The 23,018-nt window shown below is 40.9% G+C and overlaps 1 protein-coding gene across 1 annotated transcript in view; it reads right to left on the bottom strand.

The window, feature by feature from the left end:
- Window positions 1-490: 490 nt before the first annotated feature.
- The window catches only part of LOC122803946 (D-glutamate cyclase, mitochondrial-like), a 316,311-nt gene continuing 293,783 nt past the window's right edge, over window positions 491-23,018 (bottom strand). Inside the window, exons 10-11 of the mRNA XM_044073624.1 lie at window positions 603-1,470; window positions 491-514 (exon numbers count right to left, since the gene is read on the bottom strand). Coding sequence (XP_043929559.1) covers window positions 491-514; window positions 603-1,470 — 892 coding nt within the window. The remainder of the gene's footprint in view (window positions 515-602; window positions 1,471-23,018) is intronic.

The following is a 23,018-nucleotide window of genomic DNA, read 5'->3' as shown; positions in this document are numbered from 1 at the left end:
GGGATCAACATGATGATATAGTTGCATCTTACCTGTAGTAGTCATCCCTGGAATGGTCTGCGCAGCTACGAACAGCTCATCAGTGAATGGTCTGTGCAGCTCAGCCCATCAGTGGGGTCAACATGATGATGTAGTTGCATCTTACCTGTAGTAGTCATCCCTGGAATGGTCTGTGCAGCTACGAGCAGCCCATCAGTGGGATCAACATGATGATATAGTTGCATCTTACCTGTAGTAGTCATCCCTGGAATGGTCTGCGCAGCTACGAACAGCTCATCAGTGGGGTCAACATGATGATGTAGTTGCATCTTACCTGTGGTAGTCATCCCTGGAATGGTCTGTGCAGCTACAAACAGCCCATCAGTGGGGTCAACATGATGATGTAGTTGCATCTTACCTGTAGTAGTCATCCCTGGAATGGTCTGTGCAGCTACGAGCAGCCCATCAGTGGGATCAACATAATGATGTAGTTGCATCTTACCTGTAGTAGTCATCCCTGGAATGGTCTGCGCAGCTACGAACAGCCCATCAGTGGGGTCAACATGATGATGTAGTTGCATCTCACCTGTAGTAGTCATCCCTGGAATGGTCTGTGCAGCTACGAACAGCTCATCAGTGGGGTCAACATGATGATGTAGTCGCATCTTACCTGTAGTAGTCATCCCTGGAATGGTCTTTGCAGCTACGAACAGCTCATCAGTGGGGTCAACATGATGATGTAGTTGCATCTTACCTGTGGTAGTCATCCCTGGAATGGTCTGCGCAGCTACGAACAGCTCATCAGTGGGGTCAACATGATGATGTAGTTGCATCTTACCTGTAGTAGTCATCCCTGGAATGGTTTGCGCAGCTATGAACAGCTCATCAGTGGGGTCGACATGATGATGTAGTTGCATCTTACCTGTGGTAGTCATCCCTGGAATGGTCTGCACAGCTACGAACAGCTCATCAGTGGGGTCAACATGATGATGTAGTTGCATCTTACCTGTAGTAGTCATCCCTGGAATGGTCTGCGCAGCTACGAACAGCCCATCAGTGGGGTCAACATGATGATGTAGTTGCACCCTCTCTGTAGTAGTCATCCCTGGAATGGTCTGCGCAGCTACGAACAGCTCATCAGTGGGGTCAACATGATGATGTAGTTGCATCTTACCTGTGGTAGTCATCCCTGGAATGGTCTGCGCAGCTACAAACAGCTCATCAGTAGGATCAACATGATGAGGTAGTTGCATCTTACCTGTGGTAGTCATCCCTAGAATGGTCTGCGCAGCTATCAGCAGCTCATCAGTGTGGTCAACATGATGATGTAGTTGCATCTTACCTGTGGTAGTCATCCCTGGAATGGTCTGTGCAGCTACGAACAGCTCATCAGTGGGGTCAACATGATGCTTGATATTTTCTTTTTTCTTGTGATAGTAATTCCTGTCAGCAGCCATGCCAAAGTGTCCTCTGGCAATCAAGCAGTCAAATCTGTTTGAAGTGAAAGGTATAAAACTAATTAATAATTATCTTCCAGCAGGTAACACTTTCAAATGTCAGATAATTTTGTAAGACTCCAGCTCTAAAACTATAAGCCAGTTAAGAACCCGCACTACTGTATTAAAACATTTCTCGCAATGTTTAAACACTGAATTATTGAATATGGTATTATTAGGTAATACAGTCATTGCTGTGTTCATATTTGGTATAACCCGATGCTCACCAGACATATTCTATGTCGGTTATCACTGTGTGATGTGTTGGAACTCATATATGTTCAGCCTCAGATTTACATGGAAAAGTTTTCTAGGCATGTAACGTCTTACCACTACTGATATGTAGTGTAAGGGGTCTACTTCAGTAGACCGAAATACCACTTACCCAAAACCCATATAACCAAGATGAAAAAGCCAACAACAGGAGAACAGCGACGTCCCAAAACACCGACTTACCACTCAGGGTAAGGAAATGCTCAGCCATCCTTAATAAACAAATGAAACCGAACTAAAGTAAACCCACCAATGCTTTGCCCCCCAACAACCTCCTTGTGTGGATGGTGGGGGCTGCTCCCCCACCCCCCCAACTAAATATACCAACTCCAAGATCACACTACTGCAGGGTAAGGGGCAAAGTTCAACAGGATGGCCAAGCGTTTACCTACCTGGAGTGGTGAGTCGGTGTTCCGGGATGTCAGTGTTCTCGTGCTGTCGGCCTTCTCATCTCGGTTATCGGAATTTCATATAACTGGTATTTCAGTCTACTGAAGTAGACCCAGTGCAAGATACTTTGAGGTTACTTTAAAATGTAACAAGCAATCACTTTGGATTGCCATGCATACTTCTCAACATTTAAGTGCAAGAATCAGGGACAAAGCCAAAAATAGTTGGGGGACAAAGGCCCAAAAATAGGAACACATTTTAAAAATTGCACTTATAAATTTAGATAATTACTTGAATAACAGGTTTTGCATTTGTATGCATTGTCTGAAGGATATGAAGTCTGAACTCAAATGTCTGTCATTATTTAGTGGTGCATTCCTCAATGATTTGCCAGAGAACCACAAGCTTTATGAGGAACAGACCAATATTCTGTCAGGAATAAGCATGTTGAAAGAATTTTCATTCATCACATAAGCATCAACCCCTGTACCAGGTTCAAATTTTGACTCGTGACCCAAGCCAGAAGCTGACCTATCCACTGTGCCTCAGTTCTGCCTGATTTACTCACTAACCGTAGGAAATGCGTAGGTCATTGCAGGTGTTCTGTAACTTCATTTACCCATTTATTGGGTAAATGAAGTTAGCATAATGATTAAGGTATTTACCTCACAGATACGAAGTATAGGGTTTGATTCTCCCTGTTGGGAAATTGGCGAGGCTTAAAAATGGTCCAGAAGGGCAGCTAACCTAATTCATAGGAGTGGGAGATTGGCATAACAGTTAAAGTGTTTACCTTACAGACACAAAGTGCAGGGTTCGATTCTCACACAAGGTAATTGGCTAGGCTTAAAATGGCCCACAAAGGCAATTAACCTGGTACTAATCTATGAACTTAATCTAATATATGAACTTAGTGTGGTATACAATTACCCAATGTCCTATTTTATGACACTTGATGCATAAAGACTGGAAAATAAGGACTTCATTTGTATGTTGTTCTTTTTCCCCATATAGTCTACATTTCTTTTCATGTTAGCCTGGTATTTTTATGATTTTATTTTTTGGCTTTCTGTACTATTTTGCTAGTTGTGGGTGTGCTGATTGAACTTTCTACACAACACTCATAGCTTCACCATGGATGGTAACTTGGTGTGCTTCCTCTTCCAGTTACCAAACTCTCTGTAAGGTAGCTGTGTGACGATAGGAGGGAAGTAGAGCAGTAGATGTTAGACTTGTGCCAGCACAGCCAGCTGGAATTTTGTAAATAATTATATGTCATTAGTATACCAAACTGATCTCTATGGATACTTGTGCAGAATATTTATTTGTGAGCTTTGCTTGTGTTAACTGCGTTAAAATGTATCAACATTGCACCCTGATGAAATGAAGAGAAATGTACATATATTATGGTATCTGAATTAAATGTATATGTTTTAATAGAGGACACTGGTACAGCAATGGTTAACCAGCTGGCTTATTTTAAGAAGAATTAGGGAAATGTAAATGAGCTTCTAAATCATTGAATGACACCCCACAGTGCTGAGTAGGCCCAGAGATGGTAGGTCTGGAAGCAGCCATTATCTGTTAGCTTTTGTAAAGAATGGGGGAAGCGCTGTAAATGTTTCTGTCTCCTAGGCATTGCCATAAAGGCTCTAAATGTCTGTTGTAGCAGTCTGCTAAATTCCTGTCTCAAACTTCAAAAGGAGATATTGTAGAAACCTAGAGTCAGGTGACCAGATGAGGTCATTCTGCAAGTCATCTTGGATATTATATTTTACAGGGAGTAATCTCAGAATATAGAGTATTCTGTTTGGGAGCCTGACTAGAAAGACTGCTCACGTATTTCATCGTTACTAAGGAACAGTAAAATTCTTTTAGATTCAGTCAGGAATATAGTGAAGCTTAGTTTAGAGATTGCTTCACTTTATTTGTACGAGTCTGTCCATCAATGTTGTTTTCAGTATTTGCTGTGATTTGAACTCTGTGGTTTACTGTGGATATCTATTTAGTATTTTCTTGTTCTTTTATTATTATTATTAAATATATATATATAAACTTTTCATTGCAGGTGGTCCTTTTTAGAAAGTATTAACCTTTGAGAGTACTTATATTTATTTGCTGACACTGCATACGTCACTCCAGAAGCCCTAGCCATCTTGGTAAACCAGTACCATTTGCATTAGTACTGATATTACACAGTATAACTGGACACCCTTTTTAAGGGCCTTAGAGTAACTGATTGTGGATTGTCTGGTGGCAGTGAATCTACCTCATAATCTGGACAGAAGGGAGCATAGCTAGCAACCCCGTGCCAGCCTTTCCCAGATGTGTGTGTGTGTGTGTGTGTGTGTGTGTGTGTGTGTGTGTGTGTGTGTGTGTGTGTGTGTGTGTGTGTGTGTGTGTGTGGGTGTGTGTGTGAAAATTAAATCTTAAAGAGTGTGTGTGTCAGCTACTTGGGGCAGGGACATGAATCACTGAATTTACAGAGAGAGTGCTGGAGGACTTGGCTTGGACACTTAGCTGAGGACTTAACTCTACAGCTGTACCAGTGGGGAGTCTTACTGGGGATCTGGAAGGAGACAGATATACAGATATCCAGACCGCGGACTGTGTGTGTTCCCTGTGTGTTCTTAAGGGAAATTGTACTTGATGCAGAGAGGTCTGCATCAGCAAATACTGAGTGCATCCATTTTTATTCCAAGTGTATGTTCCTCTCCAGTGTCAGTGGTGAGGATTCTGGCTCCTTGATTAGTGGCACAGCGTGGGGATGACACATATTGGTAGCAGTGGTGGGCATCACATTTGAATTGGTTGGCAGTGGAGGGATCATCACATGCTCAAAAAGTGTTGAGCAGTCATGTGGATATTGAATTCCAGTAGCCTGTAAGCAGTGTCACTAAAGAAAGGTGTACTCTCAGCAACCACACGGTAGACATTCATAGTTTCATATCACAATAGTTTTATTTATTTACTTTTTATTAGTTTGTCAGTCAGGGAGAGCAACCAGGAAGACAACCAGACTGGCATTGGGGATGTACAGCTCTCAGAAACAGGACAGTTCAAATTTTCCTCAGAGGACTTAAACATCCATCTACAGTTAAAGAGACTTGAAATGGAGGCCAAACATTTGGAACTATAATCAGCAGAGAGACTGCAGCATTTGGAAGCTGAAGAAAATGAGAGGCAGAGGCAACATGAAAAGGAGATGCTGACTCTTTGTCAGGGTCATGGAGGTAATGGGGGAGGGAGTAACCGGACCCCCGAAGCAATAAAAGTCAGTAAACATCTTCGTCAGTACCAAGAAGATGATAATTTTGATAGTTTTATTCATCTGTTTGAAAGAGTATATAAACAATATAATGTTGACCAAGGGCTGTGGGTACAATTCCTCACCCCCTTACTCCATGGTAAAGCTGTAACTGTTGTTTCTAAATTGTTTAATACTGATTGTTTAGAGTATGGTAAAGTTAAGCACTGTTTATTATAATGTTTTAAATTAACACCTGAAGCTTACAGAAAAAAGATTTTCCGTGAGCATAGATGCAAGTCAGATGAAAGTGTATGTGATTATATTGCTGAACTAAGCACTTATTTTCATAGGTGGGTGAGTAGGTGGCAGGCCACCACTTTTGAAAAGGTGACAGAATTTTGGTGAGGGAACATGCCATTAACACTTTGTCTGAGGACATGAGAATCTGGTTGGCAGACAGGGCATGCAACTCTGCAAAAGAGTTGGGGAAAAAGGAAGACCTACACCTAGCAAGCAGGGCATTACTGCACAGGAAAGGGATAACCAGTGCTGCACATGCGTCTAAGGGAACCCATAGTGGGCAGCCTAAACTGCCCCAACAGAGTCCTCCAGTAACAGGGGAAGCCACTTGTTCAGGTACATGACCAGGATCAAGGGTTAAATGTTTTAAATGTAACCAGTGGGGCCATGCAGCATATAGATGTCCATGGAGGCAAGCTGGGGAACAAAGGGTAGGGGATCCAGCAATTGGGAATAACAGAATGCCAGTGGTAAGTTATCTGGAAACAACAGTGGTACCATACTACCAGCAGAGTTTATATCCAGTCTTGGTAGATGGAAAACAGGCCACTGCCAAGAGAGACACAGCCTCTGATATAACCATTGTGAGCAGTACTTTCTTGGAGAGTCCACTCCAGTCAGACCTTTAGGAGGGATTCCATTCCAAATGCCTTTGGCCAGGGTTCACCTTGACTGGGAGGATGGAAAAAGAAGCAAGCAAATAGGTGTATTTGAGGATATACCTGTAGATGTCTTGATAGGGAATGATTTTAATAATGGAGTACCCTGTGTGCATGCAGTGACACACAGTCAGGCTTGGAGACAGGCATGTGGTTCTGGTAGCTTGGGGGTGACCCAGACAGATCACACACCTGAAGCCAGGACTGGGTGATGTGGCTACTTCAGCAATTGAGCTACACTGTATCAGTGAGAGTGAAGGTGAGCCACAGCTGCTGGTGGGTACTGATGTTCCATTGGACAGAGTGACTGCAAGGGCATAGGTGAGTAGTAGCACCCAGGCTAACAGTGAGGCACTGCTGTCAGAAGAGACCAGACTTCCTATGGAAGGGGAGCTGGGAAGGGTTACAAAGAGAGAGCTGAGATATGCTCAGCTCTCAGACCCTACATTACAAGGCTTGAGGGACGTAGCTAGGGAGGCACCTGATTCTCAAGGAAAAGGGGATTCTGTTATTGGAACAAAGGGTTACTGTAAACCGAGTGGTCCCTGAGGAAGGGCAAGAAGGTGAGATAATACAGCAGTTGGTAGTGCCTAGAGCTCCATCTCCAGTGTCAGTGGTGAGGATTCAGGCTCCTTAATTTCTGGCTCATCGTGGGGACAACACATATTGGTGCCCATCACATACTGGCAGCAGTGGTGGGTGTCACAAGCTGCTAGTCTGATATTGCTCATTAGATGCATCTTGCAAGAGAGCAGTCTAGCCGAAATGCCTATCACAGTGCAGTTGCAGATGTTCTCATCTCATTTCACACCGAATTCCTAGTGCTCTGAAAGCCCATGCAGGGCTGTTATAAAAGCCTTTCCCTTTTCACCAGCAATTTGCACTCTTTGATAAAACTGGCACAATCAAGTATCACATATTCTTCAGTGCAGAAGTACTTATTTAACTTGGTAATATTAAAGCAATATTCATTTTATTTTTCTTCTTTTTCAAAAGTGAATGATTTAAAATTATGATTTGCCTCAATCCTCATTGTGTAGAATAAATTAAGCAACTCTTCTTTATTTTTGTCAAGGTTGTTTCAAGTTCCAAACCCCCAAAAAATGTTACTTCCAATTTAACTTTTCTTCTGGGTTATCAAACTGAACTTTTCAATTGAGTTAAAAGTTTGCTGTTTTTCAGGCCTTTTGACTTTACTGCTCTGCAGACCTGAATTCCTCTTCAGTGTCACTTCTGCTGTTCCATGTCACAACAGAAACACTTGATTGGGGAAGTTAAGATTCATAACTGCTTTATAACAACAACTAAGAAGACAAAATATGTTTAGTTACAGGAAATAATTTCACAGTCAGTAGTAGTCAGTGCAAGTTCATAACTTCATGTCTAGAACAGACAGCCATAGTCACCAACAAGAGTTTCCTGCTCACTCTGCTTTTTACATCATTATAATAACTCTATTACAAGACAATATAGGCACTGCTAAGCAAATTCTGTTTGCCATGAAGATAAGAAATTGTGTGATAAAATATTAGTCCACTAGCGAGTACCAATATATTCAGTTTTACAATAAAGTTAGTCTCAAAGTCTTCAGACAGCCACTAATGATTTCATTGCAAAATTTGCAAAATTCAAGTTAACAGGACAGCTACTCAGCAGAAACTTTGTATTAATGTTAAATTCTCAAAATATTCAGGTCAAAGCTTATTAACAGCTTAATTATCACTTAGAAAAATATGCTGCTTCAAATGCAGATTATATACTTCATGGTTACCATTAAGTCTAGACTTTTTTGATAACTGATCTGTTAATTCTATATTTAATAACATACAGTGTATATAACTGAAAGTCAGGCTATTGTAAATATTGTATATAGTTGTTTAAAATGATATTTAAAAATATTATATAAATGTTATTTTAATTGAAAATAAAAAAAAATTGAGAAAAAAAAGTCTAGACTTTTAAGTTTCTTGATTTGTCAGTAATTAGTGGAATCTTCATTTCATGTATTCTTTTCTGATAAATAAGTTAGTTATGCCCTGGGCAGAAGCCGTGTCACATAGACAGAGAAGGAACCATGTTCATAAACAACAATGAACCTAGTGCAACAAGCCAAGTGAGAGACAAAGGGATTTGTGCACTAAATAGCACAGTTCAAAGAGCATGTTATCTGTGGTAACCCACCTACCATATTAACAGTGAATTGTACAGCTGGAAAGGCAGAAACAACAGCATACTGGATTAGAAAGCTAGAGACCCAGTACCTACTGGTAATGTGCGTTAAGGACTGGTCAGTGTGCAGATATGCAGAATACACAGTATACTATGTTTGTCTTTTTTCATTTTATTTTATTATCTTTGTTGTATTAGGCCTTATTATTATGCTGTATATTTTTGGGAGGTTTTCTCCCTATGTTTGTAAATAATTGCTCCAGGACTAAAACATGCTGGTATTTTGTAAAAATGTGGTATCTGTTAATTTAATAAGAAGCTCATTGAGAGACATATTTTTTTCTTGTAGTTGTGTTATGGAAGGTAATAAATATATAGGTTAGCATAATATAATTTAAGATAAAAAGAATAAGAAACTGGGTCACATAGTGAGGTACAAGCAGGATTATTGTGCTGAACAGTGAAAGGGCTGAGGAGGGAGAATTTATTTTTTGTCAGACAGAGTCTTAGCAGTCACATACCTCTGTTATCACATGTTCCATTTCATCTGTTATATACAGTATAATACTGTAATACAATAGCGTTAGTCCTTCCCCATAAATCATTTATCTTCACCTCTTCATGGAAAAAAAGATGTTTTCATGTCCTAGGTGCAACTGAATTAACTTCTAAGTAAACAATTTGCAATCATGCAAATAAACGAAAAACAAATCATATGCCCAACATATTTGCAATGAGCTAATCAACAGTATAAAACCAAGCAATCCAACATTTTGTGTTTAACATATAAACAATCGCAGGTCAACAACCACATAAATTATTAATTCTGTCAATATAATCTTGCCACTAATTAATCTTTTTAACCACAATAATATGTAGAATAAATTAGTCTTACTACATTCTCTTCAAGCTACGTAACTCCTGAACTAGTAAACCCAAGTAAACTGAAATGACAATGAGCAGCCTTACATCCTTATTCCTATTAAGGCAGATTCAAAAACTCATATTCTTATGGCTATTCTACAGATTCACTAGCTTTTATTTTTGGGTGAATCTTGACCTGACAATCAGAAATTTATCCTAGGCCACTGATCTCCACAAATTCTTCAATCAGTTTATAAGACAAGCTCTCAAATGTATCTAGATACAACCAGGGAAGTCTTTGTCTAGCTGATTGGGTTCATAGTCTTTTATAATTTTAATGCCGCATTTGAATCAAAAATGTCTTATCCCCTCTGAAAGTATATACTGAGCAATGCTGCACAGAATGAATGCACTTTCAGTTGTTGCAAAATGATATTCTTTCTTCAGGGCCACACAATTTGTCCTTTTTCTTTGAGTTTGTACATAATAATCATTTTCAAAAATACCTGATAATCTTCAATATGATCCACCTAGTTTGGCTGCCACAGCAATGTAAAAACTTGGTTCTTTCTCTTGTATGACTCAGACCTGACTATAACATTCCTTGGTCTACTAGAAACATTACAACTTGACATACACACTTTTCTGGGCATGTTCAATTCTTATTTGATTTGTATGCAAGCCAGACCATACAACCAACTTCTTTTGAATATATGTTGTATATTCACTACATTTCCTTTTCTTAGGAATTCCATTTTTTATTTTTGAATATTTTGACAACAAACTCTTTCTTCATGGTCTAGCAACTTCCTTAGCATTTTATGTTTTGCTCAAAGACTAGCATTCTGGTTCTTTAAGTTATAACAGAACTAAAGTTTCTCAGTAGTAGTCACATGCATGTTCATGGCTTCAGTGATCCCCTTATGAGTAGGTGCTATAAAATTGACAGCCTCACTTTAATTTCCGTGAAGCATGAGAAAATATGTTGCCATGGTAGTAAATCATAGTCACCATCAATATTCTTCACAATGAGTACTTCTGTTAGCATTGCAACCTCTTCTTCACCTACAACATATTTGGTAACCATGCCCATGTATTTCTGCAAACTCTACAGCTTTTCGGCTTTTTTTAAAGTCTTTTGCAAAGTTCTATCGTAGGAGCTATACCAAAGAATATAGTATCCACACATTCAGCACAAAAACTACCAAACTTTTGACATTTCAATGGAACACAACTGGACTCATTTAGGGAACTGTCATCTTACTACTGCAGTATAATTGGAAGTTTTGAATAATACATTTTTGAAGTCTTCAGGGCTGAAGACAGAGCTGGACTAAGGCTGTTTGGAGGTCCCAGATACTTTATTTATTTTAACCCAGAGTCTTTTATAGTTTGAGTGTAGTAAGGATTGTTTATGTTTATAGAAACAGAATTTCTGCCATCTAATGGCTTTCTAGCCTGGTTTCTGAATTCTGGGTAATGGGATTTGGTCTTTGTAGATTGATTTTTTTTCCAGAATACCCAAGATTGATTCTTGACATTAAGCAGTTGTCATAAATTTGAATAAATCCGGTTTTCCCTGTTGCCTTTTCTTTATCTGATAATGTGTGTGTGAATAATTTGTTTTGAATGTTTAGGAGGCTGTTATAGTGAGACACGTGGAAACATCACATGGGTCTAGAAACAAAACTGACCAGTCAGTTGAGAACAGTTCATTACCTCCTGCATAAATTAACTAATCTATTTCATAGGTGAAATCTTATTGTGGATACATTAAGTTACTTGCAGTGATCAATTAGACTTGGGGGGGGATGCACTGGAGAGGGAAGAATTTAGTGGGATTATTTATCAACAATTGTCTAGAAGAAATGATTGTCATATTGAAAACTGGGTCTGGTGAATTCACAGTTGAGGAACATAAGGCCTTGGTCTGACAGATATCTAATAATGCTAGGTTTAGTAGGAGCAATAAAGCTGGAGTTAAAATTACTGGATAGCATTATTTGTTTTTACCAGATATATGAGGGGTGAGTAAAATAAGGATACTTTCAAAGCTGCTGAGGGAAATTAGTTGATGATAGTGTCAAGTGTTAGAGTATGAAAATTGTTGTCACTATCATCAACTAATATCCCTTGCCTTAAGAGGCTATGGTAATTATACACTACTGACTCAAGTAATGACCAATAACTGCTACATCAAAATAAGCTTCATACTGTACAGTTGCAGAACACAGTTGTAATCACTCCCCACAGTACACAGTTGTAATCACTACCCCCCAAGGATTTCACCCACATCAATCTGAGTCCAGTACCTTGTAGTGCAATTTGTCAACAGTAACTGATACTTAAAACATGTTTCTTGCATACATAGAGTGTTGTATAGGAGGGGCTACTGAAACATCTCCAGTGCCAGCATATTTTCCCTATATTCCTAGTACATACTGCCACCAGCCAGACCAAGTCTGCTACCAAAGTCTTAATTACAGTACATTCTTCCAATAGACAAAACAATGTATTATGTCTCTATAGCTTATAGTAACACTCATCAGAAAGCACAGATGTCAACAATCTTGCCTTAGAAAGGCTCCAGGCAGTTAGGTAATCAGCCTCTGCTCCTCTGATCATACCAAACCATCCAAGAGAACTACAAACACTATGTTTCAATTTTACTAATGCATTTATTGTACTTGAATGTATTTCACACCAATTGCTAGTTTTGGTTATTTAAGAAAATATCTGTTCTGCTGTTTTATTCTGTTGCTATATTTAATTTAAGAAAAATGGTACTGCTTTTTACTCTGTTGCCTGTTTAATTTAAGAAAAAAAGTATTCTGCTTTAATTCTGTTGTTCCGTTGCACTTCTGTTTGCCATAGTAGAGACTGGATTCAGACCAGCTGAATCCATTTCTGTTTGAGGAATGAGCACTACAAATCAAGACTTCTTCTTTTGGAGAAACCCCCTCTGTACCCTCATGGCAGGAGTGTACACTAGGACTATCTAATTGAAGGTTACTGGTTTAGGGCTCATTTGAACTATTCCATTGGTTCAGGGCTCAGTTTGAGTATTTCCATTGGTTTCTTTGCATTATCTGCTTTGCTGTTGTGTGTGCATAGCTCACCATCATGCACTCCCATGCAAAGGGAGTACTCTTGGTGGTTGTAGACACAAAAGCACCAGTGGACATATATTCCCTTAGAAGTGGCTGCTATCTAGCACAGCAGTTCTTTAACAGCTCTCAGCTGTTTAGTGAACCACCAGCAGTGATTTTACCTCTTACCTATCAACATCAGACCTTATAGATCCCTTTTTTTTAGATCTCCTACTGTACACCCCACATGTTAGTCCTCCTAAAATAGCCACCTACCAGATAACCCCATCTTTTTCTCCTTATCTGTGGAGATACCAGTTTCAAACCTTGCTTTATGGAGTGTCAGTTTCCCTCTGTTTCTCCTGCTAGCTTTGTTGACATGAGTATTTTGAGGCAGTGCAGCATCTGCCTCATGTACACTGACAACCCCTTACTCCTAAATCACTCAAGTACAATTGCGAGAGATGCTCCTACACTAAGAATCTAGAAGCACTGCTCTCACACCAAAAACAGCAACACTAAACAGGTTGTCAGCTCATACTCCATGACACCTACTCATAATATGCAACCAACACATAAATCTTCATATGCGGAGGTACTCTCCAGAAACCTACCTAAACAGAAGAGACGTCCAAAACACAAACATGCTACACCTAACATTACATGCTAAGCACCCAATACACATACAAACACTAACACCAGTGTCTCACCAAATAAGCCCTTAAGGCAATGCACAACTATTCCAAATATTTTAGTTATGGGTGACTCTATAGTGAGACATACAGACACCCCACTCACTAGGTTAAACAAGGAGAAGGTTACCGTCAGTTGTCTGTCTGGTGCAAGGATAGATCAGATCACACATGCACTCAAGTCTCTCAACAGCAAGTACCATTATGACTCCATCATAGTTCATGTTGGTGTGAACGAATTGAGGCATACCTCTCTGGACTATATGGAGAGAGACATGATTAAGCTCACTGAATATGTATCCCATTCCCAGGCATGTATGTCCCCAGCTTTGAGCAGCATTTTACCCTTGCCTCGGATGATACCACAATATAAACAAAAAATGATTGACTTCAATAATTGGCTTGGTTTCTGGTGTCATTCTAAGGGGATCCAGTTCCTGTCAGCCTTGGATGACGTGGTGGATAGACCATGCTGCTTTGCCAGGGATGGAGTTCACTTGAGGCTTTTGGTTGATGGCTAAGGCACTTGCCTCCCCTATAATGCCTTTTTTAGGCAAGGTCACAAAAACAACATTTCTGATGTGAAAATATCAAGCACAAAGAAACTAAGGGTCATGCTGCTAAACATTAGTAGTTTAAATACGAAATGGCACTCTCTGGTAGCATTCCACTCCCTGGATGTTGACATCTGTGCAGTCACAAAAACCTGGTTCAAGGCTGCAGAAAGTACCCTGGCCTTGCAAGACTACAATGCCTTTCACACTTTCAAACTGTAAATTGAAGGTGTGAGAATCATAGGAGATGCAGTATCTATCTTCATTAAGGATAATTACACCTCTAGAATGGTTAGACGAGATAACTATGTGAATTTACTCCAAGTCCAAATTACCATGGGTAAGACCCCCCCTCCCCCGTTCATGTCATTGTCAGTTACAGTTCCCCTTCCATGAATCAAGGAGTCCAGACAGCTTATTTAGACCTACTTGGGACAAACAAAGTACAACCTAACACCCTAGTCATGGGTGATTTCAACTATCCTTCCATTAATTGGGAACCTTATATGAGCCCAAGCTCACTCACACAGCGATTCCTGGACTTTGCAAATTCAAATGCCCTGGAACAAATAGTAACCATCCCACAAGGGGCTTTAATATTCTGGACCTGGTTCTCACCAATAAGAGTGACTGATGCAGTGCCTCAAGTGTAGGGCCCACACTGGTTTAATCCGACCACAAATCAGTCATTTTTGAAGTAACAGTGGCACCAGAACTCACCAAAGGAGCAATCAGGCTAAAAAACTTCATCAAAGCTAACTATACCCTCCTAAGGGATGGTATAATAGACTTCCATGCTCCAGTTTCCATAGATGACATTGATGGCTATACTAAGGTATACCCTGATGCCCTGTATAAACATCTACACAAATGCATAGACACAACCGTGCCTGGTAGAATTAAAGCAAGATCCTCAAGAAAAAAACAAGCCATCCTGGTGGATGTCTAGCATTAATAGATTATACAATAAGCAAAAGAAGCTGCTGTCTAAAATTACCAAAGTGAGAACCCAGAATTGGAACAGCACCCTTCTCAGCCTAAACAAGCAAATAACAACTGGTAAAATCCTCAAAGAACAACTATGAGAAAAATTTAGCAACCATAGCCAAGGATAACTATAAGACCTTTTTCAGCTACATCTGCAAACTAAAAGGTAAGACTCAGATGTGTGCTGAACTAATTGTGGATGGTATTGCACACACTGACCCTGCAGAAATTGCAAACCTGCTAGCAAACAGGTTTGGTGAAAATGTCACCCCCCCATCCCCCAAGCATACTATAAAGCATGTCTTCAGCATCGCCTCTTCCCTGCATCTCCAAAGAACAAGTCATCAATACTCTCTTCAAGACTAAGGACACAGCCTCCATGGGACCAGATGGCATTCTGGGATGTATTCTTAATGTTCTTAAACAAGAGCTAGCTACTCCAATAGGCACCCTATTCAACTACAGCCTGAGTACTGGCTTTGTCCCCACTGAATGGAAAACAGTGACTGTTAATCTTCTCCACAAGAGCAGCTTGGCAACAGACCCAGGTAGCTGTAGACCTGTAAGATAATGGAATGAATCATCATGAATTTCATAAATAAGGATATAAGTGACCTACAAACCCTAGATCCATCCCAGTTTGGTTTTGTCAAAGGTAGGTCATGCCTGCTAAACCTGGTGGACTTCAAGAATGTGACCAGAGCCATAGATGAAAGCAAAGCTGTGCATACAGCCTATCTTGATTTGGCCAAGGCCTTCGACACAGTCCAACATTCGGGCATCACTGACAAAATAACTCAGTTGAATATGAACTCTGATTTTGCTCACAGAGCAACAACACTCAGTCAAAGTGGGACACTTCACCTCTACCAGCAGACCTGCCACCAGTGGGGTCCCACAAGGGTCAGTGCTGGGCCCCCCTCTTATTTGGCATATACTTTTCTGAAGTCCAGACCAAAATGAAGGAGCTGTGTCTAACCAAATTTGTGGATGACTGCAAATTAGGTGCTAACATTGAATCCCCTAGCAATGTCAGCATTCTTCAAAAGGGGCTTACTGAGACCAATGATTGGTGCCAAAACCATGGTCTTAAACTAAATGCTAAAAAATGCATCACCATTCCCTTTGGTAAAATCAATGTCCCTGCTGATTATAAAATAAACAATAAATCTGATCTGGGACACTCCTCCCAGTCTAGTGTCATTAGCTCATTCTACCTAATACAGAGAGAACATTTGATAAGGCCTTCTTTTTCTCATTTTTCCCTTTCAAAAAAAAAAAAAAAATTGCCTGAATTTCCTTATGTTCTGACTGTGCTTCTCAAACATTTTGGAAATATAGAGTATATTTTAGAGCATTTATTATAACTGTAATTGCCTTAATATTGCTACAACTCAAGTGCTCTAGGTTGCACTGCATCTGAAGGGTTTGTGTGTTTTAGCTGCTTTTCTGTATATATAGACTTCTCTGTATATGTAGACTAGCTACTTATTCTGCTGCATTACTGCCACTTAAATCATTTTTCAGTTGTGCACTTGCCTTGGTTCATAGGTTTTGTGGCCATTACCGATGTAAGCTTATGGGGGGTATAATTACAGGGGTCCAAGCCTTTGGGAGTGGGACCACAGTTACCCGTCCGCCACTCCTTGGGCATGTATCCTGTCCTGTGGTAAGGCTGAGATTAAACAGCTGCCTTGTAATGGGGTTCTCATCCTCATTCGTGCAGTGTAGATTTCTGCCAGTATATTGATGCTGTATTTGATGCTTTAGTTTAGCTGAGAGCAGCTTTCCTCATTTGAAGGCATTTAGGGAGGGGAGGCTAGATGCTCTATTGGGTAGGGATCAGAGGAAGGGGAGGGGGTGTTGTGAACCCTGTCTCTGTCTGTATTGGCAATGTTGTGGGTTCAGTAAGCTGATCATCTTGTCTCTACATTGTGGCATCACTCTTGCTGAAGGCAGGATACTGCTCAGGGTTAGGCTCCTCCCTGCCTCGGCTACATAATTTGTTTATGTGTTTTATTCAGTGGAGTGGTAGCATTATGAGAGCTGGTTTTTGTGTGTGTGTGAGTTGCCTTCTCTTCCTGTCTGGTCCTGGAGTTGAGAGAGTGAGAGAAGCTCAGCAGCCTCCAGTGCTGCAGAAAACAAGGGCCAGTGGGGAGTGAGGGTGTAGTGCTTTTAATTTTTAGTGCTGACTTATATAATTGCTTTAGTGAGCAAGTGCCAGGTAACTTGAGTGCAATGTGTTACAAGTACTAAATGCCTTGCTTCATTTAAAAAGTTTTAAATTGCTAATTTTGTAGAGTTTTAATTGCATTTACTGTTTAGGACTACACACTCAAGTGTGTTAGACTTTTCTGTGTTTATTTACTGTATTATTGCATTGTTTAGCCTGTTTCAACAGAAAAAAATATATATACTACCTTGTTTGCTCGATTCCCACCTTTTCCAGCCAGTCCATATCCCAGGCCTTGCTTGTCTCAGGACTTTATTTTCTGTGCTCAGAGTTATCCAGACCTTGCTGTGGCAGAGGGAAGTCCTACTGCCTACCAGTGGGACTGGTGAGCATTGTACTGCCCATCTAAAACTAGAGGAGTGGTTTCCAGCTCTGAAATTGTAATTTTATTAGCCTTTTTGGGCTGATTTCTATCCCTTTCAACTTTCTGGCTTAAAAACACGTGTGTTTGCACATTGTTCACATCGTGCAGCACTATGAGGCTTCAGTTAAACTATTCCAGGTGCCAGAAAGTCTGCTCCTCAAAATTTCCCTTAAAACTAGCTGGTTTCTCAGTAGTAGCACTAAAATCTGAACCCCTGTGACTAGCACTTGCTGTAGAACATGCTGGAAAGCACTAGGAAGCCTGAAACTGATACAAGCACTCAGCTCTCCTTGTCAAGAAGGAAAAATTAATCATAGGCACTAAACAGCCTACAATTGCAAAGTACCTTGCAAAGGTAAGGGAAAACAGCTCTTAAACCTTACAAAAAAGCACCTAAACAGACATGTCCAAGGGTCAGCTTCCGGTGGTTTTTCCTGTCCACCTGGTGAATCTGGGCATACTGGGGTAATGCGGCAACTGCCTCATGTACACAGACAATCCTCTCCTCCTACCACCCAACACTACAGCCTGCGAGAGATGCACTTACATAGCCAAACTGGAAGCAAAGCTCTCTCCAGTCAAGACTGTGCTAGACAGTCAAGAGGAGAAGGCTAACACCTGCATTACACCTCTAGCAACTCATAGCCCTTCAAAACCCACACCATCAACTCCCACACATAGCAACACTAAACCCACATATGCGGAGGCCCTTAACATTAACCTGCCCAAGCAACAAGGACCTCCGAAGCCGAAACGCAAACAAACACCAGTGAAAACCAAAGTGACACATAGCTCACAACACCAGTGTGCCACCCAACAACAGCCCCTAAGGCAAGACAATGTACCCAACACTTTAGTCATAGGTGACTCTATAGTCAGGCACACTGATGTCCCACTCACCAGGCTGAACAAGGATAAAATTACAGTCAGTTGCCTGTCACATGCCAGGATCCACCATATAACGCATGCACTCAAGTCACTCCACAACAAGTACAAATATGACTCTGTCATTGTCTATGCTGGAGTAAATGACTTGAGACGTACCTCCCTGGACTACATGAAAAGAGACATGGAAGAGCTCTTGGATCATGTGACCCAGGCAGGTATGACCCTGAGTAGCATCCTGCCTTCGCCCAGAATGATACCACAGTATAAGGACAAAATGATTGACTTCAACAATTGGCTAAGCTTCTAGTGTCACTCAAAGGGGATCCAGTATTTGTCTGCCTGGGAAGACATGATCGACAAACCACGATGCTTTGCCAGAGATGGTCTGCACCTGTCACCCCTGGGATTCAGGTTACTGGCTAAAGCTCTTGCCACCCCTATAGTGCCTTTTTTAGGCAAGGTTCAAAGGATAAAACCACCACCATAACAGATACAAGCATGCAAAATCTGAAGGTAATACTACTCAATGCTAGAAGTCTAAATCTCAAAATGCACTCTCTCGAGGCACTCCCAAAAATGGAGAACATCGATATCTGTGCAGTGACTGAGACCTGGTTCAAGGCTCCAGAGAGCACCCCTGCAATACCAGGCTACAATTCTTACCACACTTTTCGGCCACAAAACCAAGACCGAAACAATAAAGGTAGAGGAGTGTCCATATTCACCAAGGATATTCACACCTCCAGGCTAGTTGCCCAACACAATGCATCTGAAATTCTCTAGGTGTAACTAACACTATGTAAGACTGCAATCCAAATTGTAGCTTGCTACGGATCCCCCACCATACCCCAAGATTCTCACTACACCTTCCTAAACATACTGGAAAATATTAAGATACAACCAAACACCCTAATACTAGGTGATTTCAACTACCTTGCCATTAATTGGGACTCAGGTAACAACTCCTTTTCCCAACAGTTCTTGGAATTCATAAATTCCAATGCCCTGGATCAACTAATCCATTGTCCCACCAGGGGCTCCAATATCCTAGACCTGGTCATTACCAACATGGGAGATAGATGCTCCACACCAGTGATCACCCCCTCATTGGTCATGTCTGACCATAAGCAAATCACCCTTGACATCCACATCCCACCCCCACCTCCCAGTAAGGAAACCTCCTTAAAAAACTTCTCCAAAGCCAACTTCATGCTACTGAAGTCAGAAGTGACAAACTTCACAACACCCACGCAGACAGGATCTGGAAGTTCGACTGCAGAATCCTACACTAAGGCACTGTACGAGCACATCCACTCATGCATTAATCATGCCATCCCAAATAGAACCAAGATGCTCTTCTCCAAAAAAAAGGAAGCCAATCTGGTGGTCCCCTGCTATAAACAGACTATACAGCAGAAGGAAGAAACTGTTGCAGAAAAGAGGAAAATCCCAGGATGCAAAAAACTCCCTCACCAGCCTCAGTAAGAAGCTGAGATCCCTCATAAAATCCTCAAAAGCTAGTTACGAAAATAAAATTGCCAAAGATTCCAAAGACAACCACAAAGCATTCTATAGTTATGTCAATAATCTAAATGGCAATGCTCAGATCTGCTCTGAGCTACAACAGAATGGCATTAAATATACTAATCCCAAGGATATTGCCAATATCCTGGCAGATTGATTTAGTATCAGCTTCACTCCCCTCTCACCCCCTAAAGGGACCATCTCAATACCAAAAGATTGCCAAATTCCGATAATCACAGCCACACAGGTAGAAACAGTACTCTCCAAAACTAAGAATACAGCATCCATGAGACCAGATGACATCCCAGGCTGTGTACTACATGAACTATAAAATGAACTGGCACCCCACCTAAGTGTCATGTTTAATCATAGCCTCACCTCAGGCTTTGTGCCCACTGAGTGGCGCACAGCTACAGTTATTCCACTCCACAAGGGATGATCCACCTTGGATCCTGGGAACTACTGTCCCATCAGTCTGACAAGCCTGATCTGCAAGGGCATGGAACGCATTATCATGGAACTTATAAACAAAGACATTGGCAACCTCCAGACACTGGACCCCACCCAGTTTGGGTTTATGAAGGGCCGATCTTGTCTCCTGAATCTGATTGACTTCTTTGAATCGGTCTCCAGAGCTGTAGACGAGGGTAAGGAGGTCCACACAGCCTATCTGGACCTCGCCAAGGCCTTCAACCCCATCCCCCACTCTGGAATCATAGATAAACTTACTAAGCTGGGCATAAATCCCTACCTCACTCGATGGGTTGCTAACTGGCTTACTGACAGAACCCAGACTGTAAAAGTAGCTGACTCCAAATCTAGCTCCAGACAAGTGACAAGTGGCATACCTCAGGGTTCAGTCCTGGGACCACTCGTGTTTGGCATCTACTTCTCTGAAGGACAGGCCAACAGTAAGGGACTCTGGCTAACAAAGTTTCCAGATGACTGCAAACTGGGAGCCATTATTGAATCCCCAAATTATGTGGATATTCTACAAAAGGGTCTTACAGAAACAGATGCCTGGTGCCAGAGCCATGGGCTCAATCTTAATGCCAAGAAATGTATAGTCATCCCCTTTGGAAAAAAACATGTACCCATGAACTAGCACATAGGTGGCAGGACACTAAACATCGAAAGTGTGATGAGAGACTTAGGGACACAAGTGGACAGTGGTCTCACTTTCGATAACCATATCACCACAATAGAAAGGAAATCCTTCTACGTAGCACACCTCATCACTAAGGGCTTTTCATCCAGAAAAAAGGAGGTCATTGTCCCATTGTACTCATCCCTCATTAGACCCATTATAGAGTATAATGCCCCATTTGGTATGTACCTCACAAGACATCTGCAACAGCTGGAAAGGCCACAGAAATACCTCACTAAAAGAATCACAGGCCTAAAGCAGATGCCATATGCTGACCGTCTAAAAAAACTCCAGCTATACTCTGTGGCATATCGTCTACTCAGAGGCGATCTCTGCTTAACATACAAGGCCATGTCAAACCCTGAGCTGTTGGACATGCTCCACTTAAAGAAATCCCAATCCCTCAGAGCCACACGCTCCAGGGATCTAAACCTTATTATCACAATGAACAAAACATGCTGGAGGGATAGGTTCCTGACCCAGAGACTCCCCATACTCTGGAATAGACTGCCCATACATATCAAGCAGAGCACCTCATTGGCCCTCTTCAAAAGGAACCTTGATGATTGGATGGGAGATAGGAAATTCACCCCGGGGATCATGTCAGTCACCCTGCTAGACAGGGGCCCAGAAAAGTAAATATTGTGGGAAAAAAATACCCTAAGTGCCAATTCTGCACTGAGAGACTTGGGAACACAAGTTAACTGTGACCTCAACTTTGACCACCATGTGTCTACTGTGGTGAGGAAGGCATTCTATGTCTCTCACCTGATTAGCAAAGGCATCGCCTCAAGAGCAAAAGAGATTATAATTCTCCTGCACTCATCCCTCATCAGGCCTTTTATTGAATATAATGCTTCCTTTGGTATGTATTGTACCAAACACCTGCAACAGCCTGAGAGACCTCAGAGAGTTCTAAGAAAATTCAGGGTCTCCAGCACATGTCTTATGCAGACAGACTGAAGTTGTGTCACTGTACTCAGTAGCATATAGACTACTTAGAGGCGACTTGTGTCTGGCTTACAGGGCTATCACTGACTGAAATCTAATGAAAATGCTGCACATCTGTAAGTCAAATGGGAAAAGTGTAACCTGTTCCTGAGACCTCAACCTAGCATTTGACTAAATAGGATGTGGTGGAGTGAAGAGACAGATACATCTCTCAGAGGTTGCCACTCCTCTGGAATAGGCTTCCAATCTATATCAAGCAGAGCACCTCCATGACCCTGTTTAAGCACAACCTGGACGACTGGATGGGAACCATAAATTTCCCCTTCTTCTCTCCTGGATATGGGTAATCCTTTCTAGAAAAATCTTTGGCATAGACAATATCTGTCATTTACTATTATATTGGGATTTTACTGCTAGGCTTGTAAAGATCCTCAGGTCAATAGCCTAGTAACATTCTATGAATCTATGAACCTATCATTCCAATAGTGTGAGCTTATCCTTATAAACTTAGTAAGAGAGCGGCCACAAGTTTGTATATATATATATATATATATATATATATATATATATATATATATATATATATATATATATATATATATATATATATATATATATATATATTAAAAGCATAGCATGCCAATTACTCAACCCACTTATTGATTATGCAGGGAAGAATAAAAAGTATTTATAAGTACATGGTTGTAAACAGAATATAAACAGATTTATGTGTACCACTTTCTAGAGAATACCGTATCCAAACTATAACTAAGTCACTAAGAAAACCTTCAATAGCTGCAGATGACCCAGAATCAGACTGTAAAAGTTTGATTTTGTTGTCTCTGAGAAAGCAGGCTGTATTTTTTCTTCTAAAGTCCTTGTAAAAACGCTTTACTTCTTCCAGTTTTGAATAAACATAATCATCTATAAGTCCTGATACATGGTCTGCCTAAGCTTCACAAAGATTCAGTTAATCCACCAATGCACCCCATTGTATCAGGGCACGGATGGATTACAGAACTTCTCTCCATTTACATTTAACATCAATTGACGGACCTTTTGACAAAGGCCCCTGCTGTTCTTAGGGATACAGAGTACTTTTTTTAAGCATTTGATGACTGTATTCAACATTTTGGCTGTTCGAATAGAAAGTTTCTTTTAGTTGGATATATGCACTTTATTTACTATTATTCCGATTGATTTTGGTTT

The sequence above is a fragment of the Protopterus annectens genome, chromosome 6.part0 (genome assembly GCF_019279795.1).
Source record: "Protopterus annectens isolate FY-2018-M chromosome 6.part0, PAN1.0, whole genome shotgun sequence".
NCBI lineage: Eukaryota > Metazoa > Chordata > Ceratodontiformes > Protopteridae > Protopterus > Protopterus annectens.
This window is presented reverse-complemented; position numbering and strand designations above follow the sequence as displayed.